Consider the following 19,772-nt stretch of genomic DNA (forward strand, 5'->3'; position numbering starts at 1 on the left):
TGGCAATAACATTTTTTTTTACAATATTTGCAACATTGCTTGATTTTCTGCAAGCTAATTGTGGATGACATTATCATTGTCATCAATGGAAGAACTAATACATTTGATGCCTGTTCTAAATACTTACCAGAAACCCAGTGGATAAAGTAACCCCATAATAGTTTGCTCTTTTTTGCAAACTCTTAGAGACTGCAAAACATTTCAGACAAAAATGGGCGTTCACCTTCCATCAGGAAATTACCCTAAACCAAGCAACAACATAGTAGTTTAGATCAAATGTATCAGAATAGGTCAATTAATGTCCAAAACTAGATCCAATTGGGAATCTGTGGCAAGACAGCAAAAATCTGGAACTGACGTTTTCAGATGCTGTCCATAACACACTAGGAAAATATTTTGACTCAAAGAGTGGAAATATTTTGAAAATTTTTAGACTCATTACTTCACATGTTATTTCACAGAACTTTCTACATTTCGATATTCCACAACAACAAAGTGTGATTCTGGTTTATTCCTCCGCCCCTCCCCCCAAGTGTCAGTGTGCTCTGCATGTAACAAAAAGAGAACACTTTCTGAAGCAATCAGAAATCTTGATTGGTTCAGGATCTCTGACCAATTAAATTTTTTCTTATTACTGCATAATTCTGGTTTATAAAATTAATTTATGAACAAAAAAGGTTAAAAACAATCAATACTTAGTATAGTGCATAAATGTGTGCATGAATGGGTGAATGACTGAATGTAGAGTGAAATGCTTTCGGGTCTTCTGGACTTGAAGCTCAGTACAGGCCATTTAATAGTGACATATAATTCACAGATGTCAAACTACAGGGTCTGTATCCTGGAACTTTCACGAGTCTTAGCTCCAACACACCTGAATCAAGTGTTTCATTAGCAGGACTCTGTGGAACTTCACAGTAAAGTTTGACACATTTACTTTTTTTTCTCTTGTGGTCTTTAATGTTATGTTAAAAAGTATTCACTGGCTTTAATCCGCTTGAGCTGCTTGCAATATAAATATGTTTTAGAAGGAAGCAGGTTAAAGCTTTTCCGAAAGTTTGACACTCAAATGATTAAAGCCAAAAAATCCATCCTTTATCTAACATGCTTATTCCAGGGATGCTAGTGCCTATCTCCAGCTGTCAACTGGCGAGAGCAGGAGTACACCCTGAGCAAGTAGCCAGTCGATCGCAGTCAAAAAATCCAAAACACAAATATTTGAATTTAATAATAAATTATTTCTACCCAAAAATATCATGCTGCAACACAAACTATAAGCAGGAAGTGTTTCCTCCGTTTTCCCAGTTGTATTATTTAGTACAGAAAAGATTTTATGTGCTGAAAAATTTTCACCAGGGGGCAGCATTGATGAAGCTGCATGGAAAATCTGAGCATCTTAAATGTTTTAGTTCCCAACTCACATCTGGAAATACTTTTTAAAACTGTCCTCATTTGAGAAAGGTTTACAAAAAAATTAAATAAAAATAAAAGCTTGTAGGCCTACCATTCCATTTTTAAGTTTAGGTCCAGCAAGTCTAATGTTCTAAAAAAAAAAAAGAAAACACACCCTTGCCCCAAACAAAGCTCATTTAAGAACATTTGTAGCTTTGTATTATGAAACAAAACTACAAGCTCTCTGATTTTCATGTGTAGAATTGTCCAAGTAACCAGTCTTGGCTTTTTACATTGGTCAGCATTTTTCTCTGCTAGGCTGCAAATCTCCGTTTACTTTTCGACAATCCAGTTGAGATGTGACTAGTTTAAAATTCTGAATCATGTGAGGTTCAAACTTAAAATCTGAAGAAAGCATTTGTGGCAAATCATAGGATACAAATTATCTGGCCGTAGCAATATTTTTCTCTCCAGTGCCTTCACCTTTTAACAATTCTGTCTTGTGGACCCCACCCGGTTCAGCCATCCTGGGCAAAAAACCACATTGCCCATTTGTCTTGAGAGATTTATAATTTCTAGCAACATTTCCAAAAATTCTTGATTTCATGCATAGCCAGCTCAGTGCCCAAGTCTCTGAAGTCAGAACACAGTTGTGTTCCAGAGGTTTAGAAAAGGAAGTCATATGCTGCCATTTCCTCTTGTTCCAGGCATATAAACAGAAACTTGTTAGTTAAGGATTGAACTTGTTTTATGAGAATGAGGCATTTCAGGCTCATTCCCATTTCTGGCAGAAATGTTTGGTTTTATAATTTCTACTTGGTTCAAAAATGGACAAGACTTTTAGGTGTGAAAAAGGCTTTATTTTCCTTGTTTTAACACATTTGACATCACATTTACTTTAATTTGCTCAAGCTTTTTTTTTTTTTAAACCACAGACAGTGTGATTGGACAAGTAGATTTCATTAATTATTTCGAGAAGAGCATAGCAAGGGTGGCAACAAAAACAATGTATTCATTGAAATCCACTACACCATCACCATCCTCATCCAGCATCTTGAAAAATTGGTCCACTTCTTCCTGTTTCTCACCCTGTGGGAAGAAAGACTGATTTTAGAGAAACTTGAAGAATTCACAGCCTTTCCTGTAAAGCAATGTGTACTTTACTTACTCCTGCTCCAGGAATCTCAGCTTTTAGCATGACTGCGAGTTCCTTCTTGGATAGGGTGCCCTTGTCGCCATCTGATCCAGCATACTTGTCGAAAGTCTTCTTAAGAATGGCAATTGCGCCCAATAGTCCTCCAGACATGGTGACTGAAACAAAGGAGACATTGCTTAGGTGTTTGAAGTAAATTTTTATTTTTTAGAACTAGAAACCACATACTCTAGGCCAGTTTGCCCTCTACTCCCAAACGTGGTCCTCAAGGCACACTGCCCTGCATGTTTAAGAGGTTTTCCTTTAATACATCTAATCTAGCACAAGCCTGGTAGTCAATTGAAATGTGTGCTGAAGCACAGGAACACCTAAAAACATACTCTGGATACAGTGTCTTGGAGACCAGAGTAGAACAGCGCTCTAAGGGCGTTGGCTGTTCCCTTAAAAAAAAAAAAAAAGCCACACCCACACAAGCTGCTTTGTGTCTGAGTCAGAGCAAGAAAATAATTACTCTGGAACACACAACTTCCATGCTTCCTTCCTATAGGGGCAGTATTGACTAAGCCACACAACTGTTGGTTTTAACCAGGGCACAAACTAGTGGATGGGACAGCAAACTTCAAACTCTCCCCAGCAATAAATAAAAATAAAAAAAGTAATAAGCTTTGTTGCATTTATAACCCTCGTTTCAAGATGGCATTTCAAACAGTCCTTTCACAATATAAACTTCTCTCGTTGCCTGGCTATTTTACAAGCAAATTGTGCAACTTCCTATTAATACATCACCTAAAAGGACTTGAGTTGCACTCAACTCGCTTATAGAACTCATGAAGTTCTACAAGCGTTTTGGAGACACACACATGAAAGGCATACAAATTTGCGTAAGACTTAAAATTCCCCTCCCGACTAGATGCAACTTGCAATATGAACAAAGTCTAAGAAGCAATCATTCCTCTTACCGGTTCGTGCGAATGAGTTGTTGCGCTTCAGCAAGAAAAAGAGACGGATGTGACAGCACTACACGGACACAGCCCTTTTTAAACAAAGTTCGACACACCCATTCAAAGTACCAACCCCTTCATCGCCCCTTTTCCGTGATACGCCGTTTTTTTTTTTTTTTTTTTTTTTTTTTTCGTTGTGTACGAAGACACAAGGCCTATTTTTGTAGGACTAGTTAAGAGAATACTTTAGCCACTTCTTGGAAAATAATGGCCCTGAATGTAGTGATACGTTGGTGTTATGAAACCCGGTGCTTAATTAGTGGAGTAGGAGGTAATGTGAATGTTGACTGAGCTTCAGGTGGAGCCAAGCAGGGTGATGACAGTCAGGGTGAGAAGAGTTTAATTGGCTCTTAAAAAAAGAGAAGAAAAGAAAAGAAAAGAAAAGAAAAGAAAAGAAAAGAAAAGAAAAGAAATGCATGAAACAAGAGAGGGCTTCAGTTTTTATGCGAATGATCAGGAGCGCATAGACAGAGCGCGTGTTCACCCCGCAGCTCACCACACCCTCGGTCTATTGGACTTTGGAGACTCTGACGGTGGCAGCTGACTGAAACTGCCAAATACACTGCTCAAAAAAATAAAGGGAACACTTTAAGTGTTAAACACCTGTTTAAGTGTTCCCTTTATTTTTTTGAGCAGTATATTTCTAACAGAAGGGTTGTATTCATCAGCACACTCTGTAGAAGCTCTCTGCACCTGTTTTATAGTTGTTGTAAAGTGTGTTCATGTGTGAAGAATAATGAATGCAGCATAAATTTACACTGAAAACTTGGAGATCACTTTAAGAATTTGGTGTCCCTAACCAAACAGACTCCTAAACATCAGTGCTTTTTTATGTAGGAAAAAAAATCTTTTATTTTATTCTGCCACAGATTTCTTGCTACGTAGTTCTGCCAATGTACAAGATTTTTATGTGCCATTTGTGCAGCTCCAAGAACAATCTTATTGTAATGATCTGTCAGTGCACTAATCGTCTTTGTGGAAACACTGGTATGCAAGTCTTTTATAATTTTTTTATGTGTTGTTGTTTGTCATGTCTTTTTTTATGTCTATGTAATCCATGAACCTGATGAATAAGTCAATCATCAATTATTCTGAAATGAGTTTCTCTTGGTCTTTTCTTACATCCCTCTGGTAGTTACAAGCTGGTGAATCAGTATTACTGTACATGCAGCACCATCCATTTCATTGCATGTAATGCTAAAAATACCACTACATTTGCCACATACAATTTGCAACAACTATTTGTTGCAAATTGGCATTGAAATAAAAATCAGTGCTTCAAAATAACAAAATTACCTTTTATCCCTGGAGGGTTGGTCAAACAATCACATGACAGTAACACATTGTGTATAAGTAGGGCAGATGACTTGCTGAAGTTCAAACCTTGTATTAGAGTGGAGAAGAAAAGGATGAAAGCTGTGCAAATTGTACCAAGATTAAGTTTGTGTGAGGGAGTTAAATGTATTTTAAGAATAATAAGTGTCTCATGTTGGAGCTCTCTGCATTTCCCAAATAGACAGGAGACAAGAGCAAAGCAGTCAGCCAAAGCATTTTAATCTGCAATATTTAGTAATCACAAACCAAAGACTAAAGAAACAATGTATTCTTTCACAACAAAAACAACATCATATTCCTCATCAAAAGAGGAATGCTGCCTTCACCCAGTGGGTGAAAAGTGTATTTTAGTTTTTATTAAAAAAGAGATACCAAACATACATTTGGTTGTGAAAAATGCTTTCTTGCAGGCAAGTGATTTCCTTCTTGAGTTTTCTCAAATCTCTCTCATCTTAATTACATTAGAAAAGTCGATGCAAGAACTAAAATTGCTGCCAATAGTCAAGACACGGTGTCTGAAATGAGAAGTGATTACATTTTCAATCACTACCCTTGATCCCTTGAAGCATAGTTCTCTGGCCTGCATAAAAGACACATGGGTGTTGGCTGTTGCTCTCTATTCTGGCCTCAAGCCAATGGATTTAAAAAAGTATGCGCACCTACTTCAAGACTGAGTCACAGCAGTCAACATTTTTACTAACCTTCAAGCCATCTTGTTTGTTTAGCAAGCCATCTGTCTCCAAGGCCAACTATGACTTAGTCATCCTTGCAGCTGCTGGTTTTAATCAGGAGACAAGCTTGTGATGGTACAATAGACCAGGAACTTATTTTGCTGTTGCATGCAAATACCATTATTATTTTTAAGAGAATGCGGTTCGTGTAGGAGGAGAATAAGGGGACACACTCAAATACCAAGGATGCTTAAAGCAGAATGAAGATTCTTGCCTTGTGCAATGACCGAGTCTGAGTCCTGAGACTTAAGTAATCAGATTTGTTGTGGAGAACAACTTGAACGAAGCTATTTAATACAGGACACCCACCAGCATTCAAGAATCAACACTGTTGTGTGCCAAAGAAGGAAGAGACATAAATTCCTCCAAGTTGATGTGCAAGGCTGATCCACAATTACTGGAAACGGTTCAGCTGTGGTTAATCTTGCCCATGGGTGGAACATCAAATGCAGTGAACATTCACACAGAGATGACTCACACACATGCACAACTATTATTTATCAATATCTAATTGAACAAGTATACTATTTGCATGTTGTTAAATAAGCAAGCTCCCCTTTATCCTGCTTTTGGATTTGTGCGAATAATTGTAAGATGCAACAGAAAAAATATCTGTGGTTTTCTGCAACAAGCTTGAGCATGCAATGGCCCTCAAAGGCATTCAGAGATAATTGCACAATGTTGACAATTCAGGCTTTATTATGTGGTGCTCTGCACAACTCTGTCCAGACTTGGTGAATAAAAACTGCTTTAACAGAAGCCTAACCCACAGGAAAACACATGAGGCTTCACTACGAATGACTAAACAGGATGTTAGAGTCCAAGATTTTGATTCCAGCAGGACTAAAAGAAGTCTAGAAGATTAACATGGAGTGGGGAAACTGTATTAAAATCTTTTTACTATTATGCAAGTTATTTTTTATTGGTAGATAGAATGGTAGTACTCCAAAAGAAGAATGTGGATCCTGATAGATTTTGATCGAGCATTTTTTCTGCTTTTAGCCTTCTTTCAATGAATTTAGGCCAGTTTCTCTCTCATGCCGAAAGCATGGCACTGCCACAATGTCTCATTTTTGCAAAGCACTTTAAACAAACAATTTCTTGCCTTCCACAAAGGTCAGAGTTTTGAAGTACTGCCAACAGATTCTCCACATGAAACCTTTAATGTTGGCTCATAATTAATGGTCTCCTTATCCAAACTGTCAATTTAGCCGAACAGCCACAGCAACATAGGTACAATTTAGGCATGCTAATTCATTTATTTGGATGATGGATTAAACTAATCTCCATAAAATCTTATAATCTCGAGTTGTTATTTTATAACCTAAGCCTGATCTAAACTCCTCCACACCTTTCTCTCTGTGTACTTTGGTCTTCATGATGCTGTTTGCTCGACAGTGTTCTCTAGCAAACCTCTGAGGTCTTCTTCTTCTTCGTCTTGGTTTTATTGGCAGTTGGCAACAAACTTTTAATAGCATTACTGCCACTTACTGGTATGGAGTGTGGTTCGTGATGGTCTATTTAACTGCTTCTGCATAGCTTATGTTTTTAGTCATTTTAATCTTTATGATTTCTTTTGCCTTCTTCCTTACTTAAAATCCCCCATATGCAACTCTATGTTGCCCTCCACAGTTAACTTTTTCTTGTACTTCTTCTAACTTGTGATCTTCACCACGTTTGGACATCTGTGCTTCCCTTTACAAACTGCTGCTATGTGTCCATACCTTTGGCATCTGAAACAACGAAGTGGTGGAGGGATATAAGGTCTGACCTGAAAACTGAGATAACCTATTTTGATGTTTTGTGGCAACTCTTTTTCTTCAAATTTAATGAGAGTTGACAGACTTCCTACTTTTTCTCCATTTATTGTTTTTGACAATCTCTTCAAGTTATTCACTTTTGCATCTACAATACTTCTCTTAACTTTATCAAGATCTTCATGGATCCCATAAATCACTCCTCTAATTTTTTATTTTCTCCCATGATTTTTTTCTCCAACACAGTTTTTTTTTTTTACAGATATTATCCACATTTAAAGCCTTATTCTTTTGTTCTTCATTTTTACAAACTACCAATAGGTTTTCATCTCTCAAAATCTTTACCATTTCAACATCTCCAATTTTCTTTTTTATTTCTCTTGACACCACAATCGGGCTGATGTTATCCTGTTCTTCCTCGTTCTTAAGTTTTAATATTATTTTAAATTCCTCCCTCACAACTTTCCTCCTAACTATCCCTTCTTCTTCTGAACTACTTCCTTCCAGTTCTCGTTTACTGCGTTGAAATTAGTCAAACAACACCAATATCACCAATTCCCTTTCCTTCATCTATTTTATTTTTTCCACATCCTCTCCCTCTCCCCACTGGTGTCCACCCTTCAAAATCCATGTCTTCCTCATTTCCTATCTCCATTTCCAACCGAACCATCCACCTACCGGTTTATGCCCAAATCCGCCTTTTCCAAATCCGATATGTTTTTCTGTGTTTTGTTTTTCCCGCGCCGCTCTGACAAAAACTTCCGTTCTCGTGACCGCTGAAGACAGACCTCTGAGGTCTTCACTGAACAGCTGCGTTTATACTGATATTAAAGTACACACAGGTGGACTTCATTTAGTAATTAGGTGACTTCTTTTTAGAAAGGGTTCTGAATTCAAAAGTGCCATATCCTTTTCAAATTTTTATTTGTAAAAATAATTTGAGGACTTCTCTTTTAGTTTTACAATCATGTATCAGTTTGTGTTGAGCCAGTGAACAATATCCCAGGTAAAACACTAAACTTTGAAGTTTTAATTTGACAGAACATTAAAACGTCGGATAAGTATGCTATATTTTGACAGACATTGAACAAAAGACTTGTGGAAGAATAGGTGCTCACAAACGAACATGGGTGTGTTAGGTGACAGACGAGTAAGATGACATTTTTTAAATGACCAAACCAATTTAAAAGAAACATGTTTGTTTTACATATTTGTTGTCATGACAGTATGGTATGAGATAGATAATCTGAGAAAAAAAATCAAGCTCCTTATCTTCCTCCCGGAGGTACAGTTGCCATCTGTAACCATGCCAAACTGCTGGCATGGTACTTTTGCACCACTGCCGGTCAAAAGTAACCATGAGTGACTAACAGTGCGAACCCTCCTCCTGGCTCTGATTAGTTGTTTCTGACTAAGTGGTGTATTTCTGAAGTTAGTCCAGGGAGCACTGGGAAGAAGTCATAAGAGCTACATTTTTTATAGATTATTTGTCTTATACTGTCATGACATAATGACAACTTTAACAAATATGTAAAAAAAAAAAAAAGAAAGATATTGTTCTACAGCTTTAAGAACAGACTCCACTTGGTGTCTGTTTACCTCTGGTGGCAAATGCTTCAGCTGGTTTTATCCATTTAAATAGATTTAAATTTACAAAACAAATACTGGCCATAACATTTGCAAAGTAAAAGAACTGTGTGCGGCAAGACTAAGGAATAGCTACTACTTAACTGAAGAGGCATAATTTTGTTGTTGCCTACAATGTAATTATAGTTTGTAGGCAAGTAATTGCTGCATCACACTTCCTCTGATGCTCAATAATTTAAAAGTGAGGTTTAATTTTTGGAGTCAAGCAGCAAAAAGTTACGTGATGATAATGTCTAGTGAAGTAGCCCAAAATGTTCTTTTTCATCTATGTGTTTTAGGTATTCATATCTCAGTCAATAGGGGTAAAAGCTTCAACTTCATCTACACCAATGCCTTTTTTTATATATATATAATTTATAGTTTGGTGTGGAGTTTCATGGTTTCTCCTGGAGCCACACAGAACCAAACATGGTAACTATTTGATGTCGCCAAAAAAACGTAGTGTAAGCCATGTATTCAAATTGTTGCTAAAGGGCATCGGAAACAGGGAGGGATTTAATTTGAATATCTGAGCCTGAGATAGTCCACAGCTTTGAGTGAGAATGACTTCTGAATAATATAGCTTTTTTTTTTCGGTTGAACTGGTAGCTGATACACAACCAGGGTAGGCGGTTCTCGGTGGGGTCAGCCTCACTTTGAGAACTTTCATCTCATTATTTTGAACTTGTAGGACCTTAATTATTATCAACCTGAAATGAATAGCTGCATTAAACCATGAAAAGGTATGCTCATAATATGTATGAGGAATGTACTGAGTAGCTAAGCATGAACTTATATTTTCATTTTTATTTTGGGAAAACAAATATAAATGGAAGGCGTCATGAGGAGGGGGGTGTGGTTTGACAATACTGTTGTGAACAGGAGTGAGTCATTTTGCCATTTTACTATTTTGTACAGATTTAACCATTTCATGCCAAACTCTTACAGATACAAAATGGTGCCACCTGCCACGGGATGGTTCTCTTTTGTCTGTCAGTAAAGGTGCTCTGCACCTCGATGTACTCTACTTTCATTCTTGTTCAACATGTGCTCTCACCTATTCATGTTCAGAATAACAAAAATGTAAATACATGTTTGTCTTTCACTGGATCCCAAATGTCACTGATGTCAATGCAAGATCAAGAGGGTCTGAAATGTGCATGTAAAGCAATAATCAATGATTTGTGCACTGAAGTGTAGCCCAGTGGACAAGTTCCACTTGTCCTTTCTGTGTACCACTATTTAAACACTGTATGTGTGTTCTTATCTCATCAAACAAGGTTTTTGTTTACTCTGTGTGCATTTCTGTGAGACAGCACAGAGACAAACAGAAGAGGGAAATTCCTTTTGCCGGGGAGAAGCTTTAAGGTGGAGCCAGTTGTAAAGAAAACCCTGTGTGAGTCACTGGGAACCCAACAAACATGACGAATAAAAGCCACTGCTGCATTGCTGTGCTTATGTGCAGCTTAACTCTATAAATGACATCTGTAGCATAAAAGCAAAATGCGGGTAATTCTCTGCAAGCAGGTTGTTTAAAATTATTTTTCTTTTTTTTAATAAAACCAAGAGTGTTGCTAAGCAAGAAAATCAAAAGCTAAACTCCCAAACTGCTGGCATGATGTCAATGAAACAGACCTGAACAAACACACAGAGAAACAAAACACAGGAAGCTGAGTCGGTTTGCACTAAGCAGAGTAAACTGATTCGATTACTCATGGATTTAATAAGATGTTTTAAAGCTTATGTTAACATGAATTGCATAAGATTTGAGTAATACTCCTGTTATGCAGATTTCAGTTTGTGGCAGTCAAAATATTGAATTATGAATCGTACTGGGCTTTTGTAAATGATTATTTTATTAATTGAGTAATTTATTGAGTATTCTGATGGTTAATCAAGTAATAGAATAAAATATCTGATAAAGTAAAATGTTGGTAAATACTGCAATAACAGCAGCATTAATATTACCCATTAGGGATGAAAAAAAATGTGTACATCCCTAACAATTACTTTTCAGTCGTTTAGAAAATTAACCTATAACAATAATAGTTCCACACCTACAACACAGACATACGTATAAGTGTCTTTGTGAGCAGGCTCACAAAGACACTTATAAAAAAATGTCTAATTTTTAGTCTACAGCCATTTGGAGCTTTAGTGTCCATGTTATCAATGAGATATGGCACCTTCTTCACACGTAGAAAAACGGTGTGATCCACCAGCCACTTGTTGCGACCGAGATGGTGGGAAATTTATTTTCTGGTTTGTCCGTAAAGCTATGCTAAACATGAGCTACAGCAGCTCACTGTGTTCCAACTATCTGCATGAGTCTCTGCTCCACCTGCATGCATACATCTGCCACGCATCTCGCCCTATTTGCATGATTCAGCCACTATTCAGCAGCTGCTTGAGGAGCATTCCATGCATCGCGGCAGTTATTTTAAGAATGTTTGTGGATCCGCCGAAAAACGATGCAAAACCGGACATTATCATCCGTTAATGAAATTCCCCTAGATGCCCCAACCGAACTTGAAAATTGCACATGCTGTGTTGATAGCACTTAGCATTTGTGAACAACACATAGGCAGAAGTGAATGCGTTGTGCAACATAAATACCCACATGACTGGAATACGGTGAATTAAGCGGTAAAACTTAATATAAAGAAGCTTCAAGGCAGAAAATTTGCCTCAGGGAAGTTTAATAATCGAGGTACTCGACTCATCCAGGGAACTGTGAAAGCCTTAGAATCATATTTAATTGCTTTGCTAAGGTGGAGTCACAAAGGTGGTTTGATTGTCTGCCAGCAAAAACTATTCAAACATAATCGGACTAAACCACATATTGTGAGCCCAGTGAAGAGTAGGAGCAATGACAAAGGGAGATCCTGATGAATTTGTGCACCATCAAAAAAAGGACACTGGAAGATTTAGCACATAAAAGCCCAAAATTCTGTCTCAGAAAATGAAAATGTGCAGGAGTAATAATTCAAACACAACAACAATAACAACAATGGGTATTATAACCATATTGCTATGATTATCACTGTTATTTGTGCATCTTTTACTATCACACTTTTTCCTTCCACTTAATTTTCCAATAATATGCTGGGACCTAGCTTTCTCTGAAAAGTCAAATCTTTAGCAATGCCATTTTGAGTCTTACCTTTCAGTGGCTATGTACTGGTCAAATGTTAACTCAGCAGACTTTGGTCTGATCAGATTTCTGTAATAAAAATCCACATTTGTTTGAATTTATGGAATATTCTAAAATACAAAAGTATTAGGATTAGGGTTTTGAATAACAGAAAAAAACCCACAAACATTATTACAAATATATTCCATCTAACTATTGTTTGCAGCTTCTTATCATTGCAGGGACACAGGAAGTCTGGTACTTATTCCCAGCAGTTACTGGGAGAGAAAGTGAGTACTGGGTCACATGGTCCATCACAAAGATAAACTGGACAAACAACCATGTCCACACATACTCAGATTGAAGAGCCATTTAGAATAACCCATAAACCCAACAGCATTTTTTTCTGGACCATGACAGGAAGCCTGGTGCAAACCTGCATTCAAACTACAGGTAAACTCCATACACAAAGAAAAGGCAGCAGTTCTCCCAGTTGAGGCTGTCTTCAGCCCATCAAACTACTTGTTTGTCCTCAAAATGTCTTTTCAGAGATATTTTATATTATATTCTTTTTTCCCTTTTCTTCTTTCAGGTTTTTGTTTTTAAAAATGCTTGTGTTCCCAGTTGATTGGTTATTTTTGCTTTATGCTTTCTGCTTCCTATTATCTGCTTTGCTCACACATGAAAATTCCTCTTGCCCTGACTAGAAACAACAAATTCAAAACAAGACACAAACAGCTCCATAACAACAAGACAGAAATGCATTCATTTACAAATGCCAGTGGGAAACATAGTTTTGTCATTTGATTAACTGCTTATAACTGTCAGCAACTTTATGTTAAGCAGTCTGTTTCTGCAATTGCCAGAAATAGAAGAATCATAAGAAATGAATTTATGTTTATCCCAAGACATAAAAACTTCTACTGGATATTGCCTATTTTGTTGTGTATGAAAAATCTTGTGCTTAGTGATGCCTCCATGTTTATCAGAGTTACTTACCGAAGGCAGCAAACACATTTACCATAATCATATCTTCAGCTCAAAACAGTTTAGAATGCCACGCAAGCATGTAGAGACAGTGAAGAGGAGTGACTCAACCTGCAGAACCTGCAACCGATGATGGCCACACGCCAAAACTGGCTGAAAATCAGGAGGACAGAAAGAAAACAACAAAACATTGACGCCGTTGGCACGGAATATTTCCCAAGAAAAATGTATTATTTACGCAAAACAGCCACTCGTGTGGCTACAACTTTGTGCATTTAGGTTTCATGTAGATGTGCTGTAAATGGGATGAGAGGAGATGTCTGTCAATTTGAATGTGGTATGGTTGTTGCATTCTACTGTCAAGTAAAGTTTATTTGGATAGCACATTTCAGCAACAAGGCAGTTCAAAGTGCTTTCATAACAATATACAATTACCAATTATGAAACAAGCAACAAACATTACGTTTAAACAAGTGTCAAGTAAATACACAAATATGCCGGTCAATATTCCACTTGCTTCTCATAAAAGTCAGGTCTGGTGGGATTTTAATGCACAATAGTCTCTCAGGTTTACAGAAATTATTTTCTAAGATAAAACTATTCGGTGAGTTGTTAATCCCAGACGTCAGAGGAGAATAGGCAGACATTTTGTGAAAATGTAGCTTGGTCAAACAAATCTCATTCAATAATATTGTCAGAATTTGGCAAAAACAACATGAGAGCGTGGATCCACCAAATACTGTAATGTTTGGTCGCTTTTTGTGCTGTCCTTAAATATAGTTTTTTAACAAAACAAATATGTTAAGCCTGATCTTAAAAGTAGACAGGAAGTCTGTTTCACAAACAAACCGTAGGAGTTGGGTGTGCTGCGGAGGAGCTTGATAACCAAAATCTCTTCATCTTTTTGGCAGAGATGGCCTATTCTTAACAGTAAATCAACGCCTTTGACCTCTGCTTTTATTATTTTTTTCCTTCCAGCTAAACTACAAAAGAAGTTTACAGTTTTTCAGTTGATACAGTTATTCCCATTAACAAACGACCCAAAAAAGAAACTGCCTTCATTCAAGCATAACTGAAAAAAGAAGAGGACTCACACGATAGTGGCAGAAGGGAGGCTGCCCGAGGCCTGCTGTACCTCTGGTGGTTGCTAAAGGAACAGACACTCACCCTTAACAGAAACTCGGTTTTTAAAAGTAATTTGAAGGTATTTTGAATTTTTTTGTTATTGCTGAAATTTTCTACTCTAATTTTTTTGTCTGAGTGACAAATTGAGAGTACATCTAGCACATCCACAATGAATCTCTGCTTAATGTTGCTGCTTACTATTAAGCTAGAGTTGGAACTGCAGCAAAGCTATCTGCTGCAGGAAGTTAGAAGGATAAGACAACTGCATCAGACTGAGACTTATGATAAAGTGTAATGATTATTGGGTTTTGCCATGTGGCAAAAAGATAAGTAGTTTAGATAATAGGGTCTACTGTATGTTTTAAAATGTTCACTTTCTGCTCACCATATGCCACTCACTAACAGGTGCCATGACAATGAGATAATTATTCATTTCATAATTCATAATGCTACACCTAATTGGTAATAGAATAGAAGTGTAAGTTTTTGAAATTAGATGGTTTTGTCTGTTGAATTCAGTTTGCAAAGGTGAAAATGAATAAGCAAGTCATTGTTTCCTCTTCTGATTCCTTTGTCATTATATGTGATCAAGCTTTTATAAATGTTTTCAGTGGAGCTTTTTCATGGAACAAATTAGTTTAACAAAAGACGGTGACTTATTTTATTACATGACTTCACTTGCTTCTATGTAAGTGAAGTCATATTACAGCGAGTATAAAAGCTGACCTGAATGAAATAGAAACCTGATTTAGGTGTTTAGTTTTAACTACATGACAATTATTCATATAAATGAATTTATTTTCACTTGGCATTAAAACAGAACTCAGGTGAGATTAATGGCTCTGGTGCCATTTCGTTTTGAATAAGATGTCTGTGTTGTAGGTTTTTTTTCTATTTAAATTTGAATACTATATGTTAATCGTGATGAATACTTCTTACATTTATTTCTTATTATGTAAATGATCTTTTGGTTTCCCAAACACACTGTAGTAAGCAAGTGACTCTTCTTTTAAAAGGTTGTTGACTTGGGGTTAACCTGCCAAACTTGCCAGACCTGTACTCATACAATGGGTTTCCGTGAAACCACAAACGGCTCTTCAAATGTCAAATGTCTTTTGCTTGTATTTTATAACATGAAAAGAATACGGAGAATTGCCTCCCATTTTGTGGAACACAAAACCTGTTTCTGGATTTCCTAGTTTCTTTTTGTTGAAGTATAGAATATATTAATCCTTTACTCACAATTTGCTCTTGCTTCAGGGGATGGTGGTTGAAATTGCACACCTGATGGGAGTCCAATCATTAATCCAGGTGTAGCATATCTGTACAGCTTCCATATTTTCATTACGCTAAAGCAAATAAATGCAAATAGGCCTTTTGATGACTTTACAGCAAAAGCGCCATAGTATTTTCATTAATTAATGGAATGAGTTGCCGTTTTATGTGTTCTTTGGATTAAATACTTAAATAAAATGAAATAGGTTGCAAATATACAAAAGCTGGCAATAATTTAAGAAACAATAGGTATATGATTAAAATCAGCCTTTTTTTAATCAGCTTTTGTTTTTCCTTATAATTTTATCATGAGATTTAGTTGTAGACATGTCTCACATTTGTGACACCACAAGTGGATCTTCTATAGTACTTGCAGCAGTTTAGTTTAGCAGATGATTGAAGACATTATTCTACTAATTACTGTCCTATATTGTTCTGATAAGTACCCAGATTGTATAGGTTTCATTTCCTACTAATTTACTAAGGATCTTGAGCATGGTTTCACTATGTTATATATTAAATACAAATTTCAAACAAAATAGATACAAACTTTATAAGCACTATAGCCTATGAATCTTTTGCATATGGGTCAACAAAGAAAGAGGGAGAAAGAGTAAATGGGTTGCTATATTTGCTTTCAGATCTTACACACTTAAATGCAGCTCTCACACCATCACACCCACAACAACACTGTGGTTGTAAAATCCCCACTCACCCTCTGCTGTTTACCAGCTTGGTGTAAAAATGTGGTCTTTCAGAGCCCGGAAGCATACAGGCTTTGTGGGACTCACAAACCGACCCATATTATTAGACTAAATTTAGAATAAAACTCTTACACTTTATTCTGAAACTACTCTTGGAGCCCTATTGCGTAAGTCTCTTACTTTTAAAGAACACAATGCATTTAATGCAACTTAGGGCTGTGCACTGGAGCAACCATTTTGAATCTGTGTTCTTCATACTGAGCAGCTTCTTACCTGACTTCAGGTTTTCCTGCAATAAATGTTGATTTCTGAGAAATGTTACAACTAATAAACAATCTTAGATAAGCAACATATAAAATCAGTAATACCTGGACATGTTTTATCACACCACTACCAACTGATAAAGCTATCAAACGAGTATTTTTGTTAGATTAGTTTTTAATTAATTCCACTGCTTAAACTACTGCGTGTAATGGCAAAACCAGCTATGCATAGAACACTGCCTCCACCTGGCAGGCAGGATGGAAAATGCAGTTACAAACCAGATGACGGTTTCTATAGATGGTGGTAATGGACTTCTCTTGTTTTGTGCAAGTCTACATAAAATACCAGACAAGTCTTGACCTGAAATCTAGATACATAGGTTTACACAAAAGTTTCAAAAGTGTTAAAAATATGTAAAAACAAAAAACAAAAATAACAAGATTAACAATTACAATAATATTAATAATAGACTGTACAGGATTATAACATAGAACATTCTGCACAGTTATCAGAAATAGAAATATATTAAAGATCCAAAGATGCAACTGAGAAGGATGACTTATTTGAATGTAAATAATGTGCATTAATATTTAACATTAAAATGACAACAGACTCTTTAGTCTGTGTAGTGTGGAAAACAGATAAGCAATAGCATCAGAAATGTTACTTAAAAGTGAGTAAGACTAGTTTGGATGAATGTGCGAATACCATCAGGGGTGTAAAGACCTAGATTTTTTTGCGAGCAGTGATGGTTACAAAGTCTTACAGTCGCAGTTAGGAAGGATCTCCTTTAATGTTCCTTTGCACATTTAGGAACTTGTACAGTGTATCTCTCTACTTAGGATGCAGCAGTCTGTCAGCGAAGGAACTCTCTAGCTGAGCAACAGCTTCATGCATGGACTGTACAATTCTAGCCAGAGTTCTTCTGTCTCCCACCACCTGAACCTCCTAGAACTGAACTAGCCTTCCTCGTGAGCTTAGCTAACCATAAAGAAGGAGACATATTATGAAGCTGGACTAGATTTGGAACCAATTGGAATGGACACCAAAAGACAGTGATGCCTGGACAACACCGTTGCTCCGCAAAGTATTCATACCAATTCAAAGCTACAAACTGTTTTGTTGGTTTCTTTTATGAAAGACAAACACAACATAGCATTTGATTGAAAGTGAAAAAAAGCATACAAGGTTTAAAGATTATTTTTATTCATAGAATCCATTTGGTGTATTCAGCAATTATATTCATCTCATATGCCATTTAATTAGTCAGCATCTATCTATCTATCTATCTATCTATCTATCTATCTATCTATCTATCTATCTATCTATCTGTCTGTCTGTCTGTCTGTCTGTCTGTCTGTCTGTCTGTCTGTCTGTTCCTCCATCCGTCCATCTAACTATCTACCTATGGTTGCTAATTACCAACAATAAAACATGTATAAACATATGAAAACAGTCTTTGATCATCTTCACTCCTAACAGTCTGCAGCACACATACCTGCTCAACCCGTTCAGACATTTCCCTTTATTTGTTTTCCTCTGTTCAAACAGACAATAAAAGCTTTTAGTCTTTGAAAAGATGGAAGTCAAGATTCCTTGATCAAACATTCAAAAAAGGGTGTTTTTCATCCTTTGAAAAACACATTTAACAGGTTCCAAAACAAGGCATTTTTCAGGACAACTTCCTTCCAGAGATTTGAAGAAAGTAAGAGTAGATCCAACTTAGCCCTGTGAGGAGGGGCAGACAGTGATGTGTGCACAACAAAGCCCTGTCAAGGTGTCCTGCTGAATGCTGGACGAGCTTCTCTTTAAACACGACAGAGTCAGACTTCATAGCTATAATTTATTTTCACACATTATGCACGTTACTTTAGAAACCAGTATACAAGGAAAGTTTTGGGTTTTTTCAGCAGCTTGAAGAGGCAGCAGTACCGCCTTTGAAGAAAGCATTAAATCTACACACCATTTTTCTGTTATTTGGTTGGACTTTTTAGTTTCTTCAGCCTTCTCCCTCCTCCCCCTCCTGGCTTTTCCCCTTGCCTCTCTTCCCTCCCCTTCCTGTCTTCTTTTGGTAGTAGCATTTAGCGAGGTCGCTCACACACCGGCAGAACTCGCGGAAGTTCACCTCTCCATCGTGGTTTTTGTCCAACATCTCCATTGCTTCCTCAATGTCACCTGCACTGATTTTATCCTGGAGAACATGCAAATGTAACGGTGTTAACAGCAGCAGGAACAATGAAAACAACGATGTGCACAAATGGTTGCACATATTTCCTTAATTAAGCTGCTTCACCTTTAAGTCAGGACTCTGGATTTCCTGTTCGAAGAGCTTTTTGAGCTCCTCCTTGTTCAGCTGACGTTTCTTGCCACCATCATCAGCATACTCCATAAAAATGTCCACAATGTTTGTGATGACCTGGTCCAGGCGGGCCATGGTTGAGACTGGACAAAAACTAACATTTAAGGTTGCAAGAAATGTAAGGAAAAGAGTGAAATACCTTTTAATTGTATTCTAGCAATGTTAGATCATACATGCAAGCATGGGAATAATAATAGATAATTAAAGGTAAGACTACAAGATTTAGTAACTTTTTATAATCAGCATTAAATAATTTTCATGCTTTTGTTTTGTTGTTTTTTTTTCTTCTTCATAAAGCTTTCTCTGGGTACTCACCTGACAGCTTGTGTCCACCAGGTGAAGAGTGTGTTTGTGTCAGCAGCTTGGTCCCAACTGAGACTGCCGCAGGCTTGAAAGGAACAGTGGGTCCGCTGTGTGTGGCTCACACAAACACATGAATGGAAATAGCCATACACACACCATGAGTGATTCATGCATATAAAATGTGCCTCACTCCACCCCTGCCAACATCACCAGCTCTGTCTTTTATGTGTATAGAACACCCCAGCAGAAGTAGGCAAATGTTTATGTCTGTGTACAGAAATAACTTACACGCTTTTTTTCTTTCTTATAGGCAGATCATTTTGAGTATATTGCTCATAAACTGCTGCATGAGTTCTGCTACAAACTGAGTTGATCACTTAAGGCTGGAAAACTCCACTTTTAATGAAAACCAGCTCAGTGTAATCTTGAAGAAAGGAATGGAAACTTGTTGTTAGGGGTTTATGTCAATGCAGAACCTCTGTGTGTGCATGCATGTGATGAGTACATTTCTTTCTGATTTAGACCGGGGATTTACTAATAAATCAGGGTTGTGTTTTATTTCAGATTTGCTTCCAAGAAATTGTAGTTCTGACTGTGATTCTTTGTGCATTGGTCTCTGGTGGTTTT

The 19,772-nt window shown here is 37.0% G+C and overlaps 2 protein-coding genes and 2 long non-coding RNA genes across 6 annotated transcripts; all 4 read right to left on the reverse strand.

Annotated features, from left to right (window-relative positions):
• Window positions 1–2,230: 2,230 nt before the first annotated feature.
• Window positions 2,231–2,703, reverse strand: LOC114141637 (ictacalcin-like). Its single transcript, XM_028012296.1, has 2 exons — window positions 2,561–2,703; window positions 2,231–2,481 (listed from the first exon to the last, which is right to left on the reverse strand). The coding sequence occupies exons 1-2, from the start codon at window positions 2,696–2,698 to the stop codon at window positions 2,359–2,361; spliced, it is 261 nt and encodes an 86-aa protein (XP_027868097.1). The 5' UTR covers window positions 2,699–2,703; the 3' UTR covers window positions 2,231–2,358.
• A 926-nt stretch (window positions 2,704–3,629) lies between these two features.
• On the reverse strand, window positions 3,630–8,885 carry LOC114141639 (uncharacterized). Its single transcript, XR_003594884.1, has 2 exons — window positions 5,263–8,885; window positions 3,630–4,929 (listed from the first exon to the last, which is right to left on the reverse strand). It is a non-coding gene; the product is annotated as an uncharacterized LOC114141639 (long non-coding RNA).
• A 3,428-nt stretch (window positions 8,886–12,313) lies between these two features.
• On the reverse strand, window positions 12,314–16,744 carry LOC114141638 (uncharacterized). 2 transcript variants are annotated; one of them, XR_003594882.1, is made up of 3 exons: window positions 16,493–16,744; window positions 15,483–15,524; window positions 12,314–13,268 (listed from the first exon to the last, which is right to left on the reverse strand). It is a non-coding gene; the product is annotated as an uncharacterized LOC114141638 (long non-coding RNA). The 2 variants fall into 2 exon arrangements; XR_003594883.1 differs by lacking the exon at window positions 16,493–16,744 and adding an exon at window positions 16,231–16,486.
• A 1,568-nt stretch (window positions 16,745–18,312) lies between these two features.
• On the reverse strand, window positions 18,313–19,275 carry s100w (S100 calcium binding protein W). Of its 2 annotated transcripts, none has more exons than XM_028012294.1 (3): window positions 19,158–19,275; window positions 18,777–18,925; window positions 18,313–18,674 (listed from the first exon to the last, which is right to left on the reverse strand). In XM_028012294.1, the coding sequence occupies exons 2-3, from the start codon at window positions 18,915–18,917 to the stop codon at window positions 18,483–18,485; spliced, it is 333 nt and encodes a 110-aa protein (XP_027868095.1). In that variant the 5' UTR covers window positions 18,918–18,925; window positions 19,158–19,275; the 3' UTR covers window positions 18,313–18,482. The 2 variants fall into 2 exon arrangements, with proteins under 2 accessions (XP_027868095.1, XP_027868093.1); XM_028012292.1 differs by having other exon boundaries at window positions 18,777–18,936; window positions 19,158–19,274.
• Window positions 19,276–19,772: the final 497 nt, after the last annotated feature.

The sequence above is a fragment of the Xiphophorus couchianus genome, chromosome 3 (assembly GCF_001444195.1).
Source record: "Xiphophorus couchianus chromosome 3, X_couchianus-1.0, whole genome shotgun sequence".
NCBI lineage: Eukaryota > Metazoa > Chordata > Actinopteri > Cyprinodontiformes > Poeciliidae > Xiphophorus > Xiphophorus couchianus.

Coding starts and splice junctions, on each gene's coding strand:
- s100w (XM_028012294.1), bottom strand. CDS start 18,917: ATGGCCCGCCTGGACCAGGTCATCACAAACATTGTGGACATTTTTATG. Junction 18,675..18,776: donor TCCAGAGTCCTGACTTAAAG/GTGAAGCAGCTT, acceptor CATGTTCTCCAG/GATAAAATCAGTGCAGGTGA.
- LOC114141637 (XM_028012296.1), bottom strand. CDS start 2,698: ATGTCTGGAGGACTATTGGGCGCAATTGCCATTCTTAAGAAGACTTTC. Junction 2,482..2,560: donor CTGAGATTCCTGGAGCAGGA/GTAAGTAAAGTA, acceptor TTCTTCCCACAG/GGTGAGAAACAGGAAGAAGT.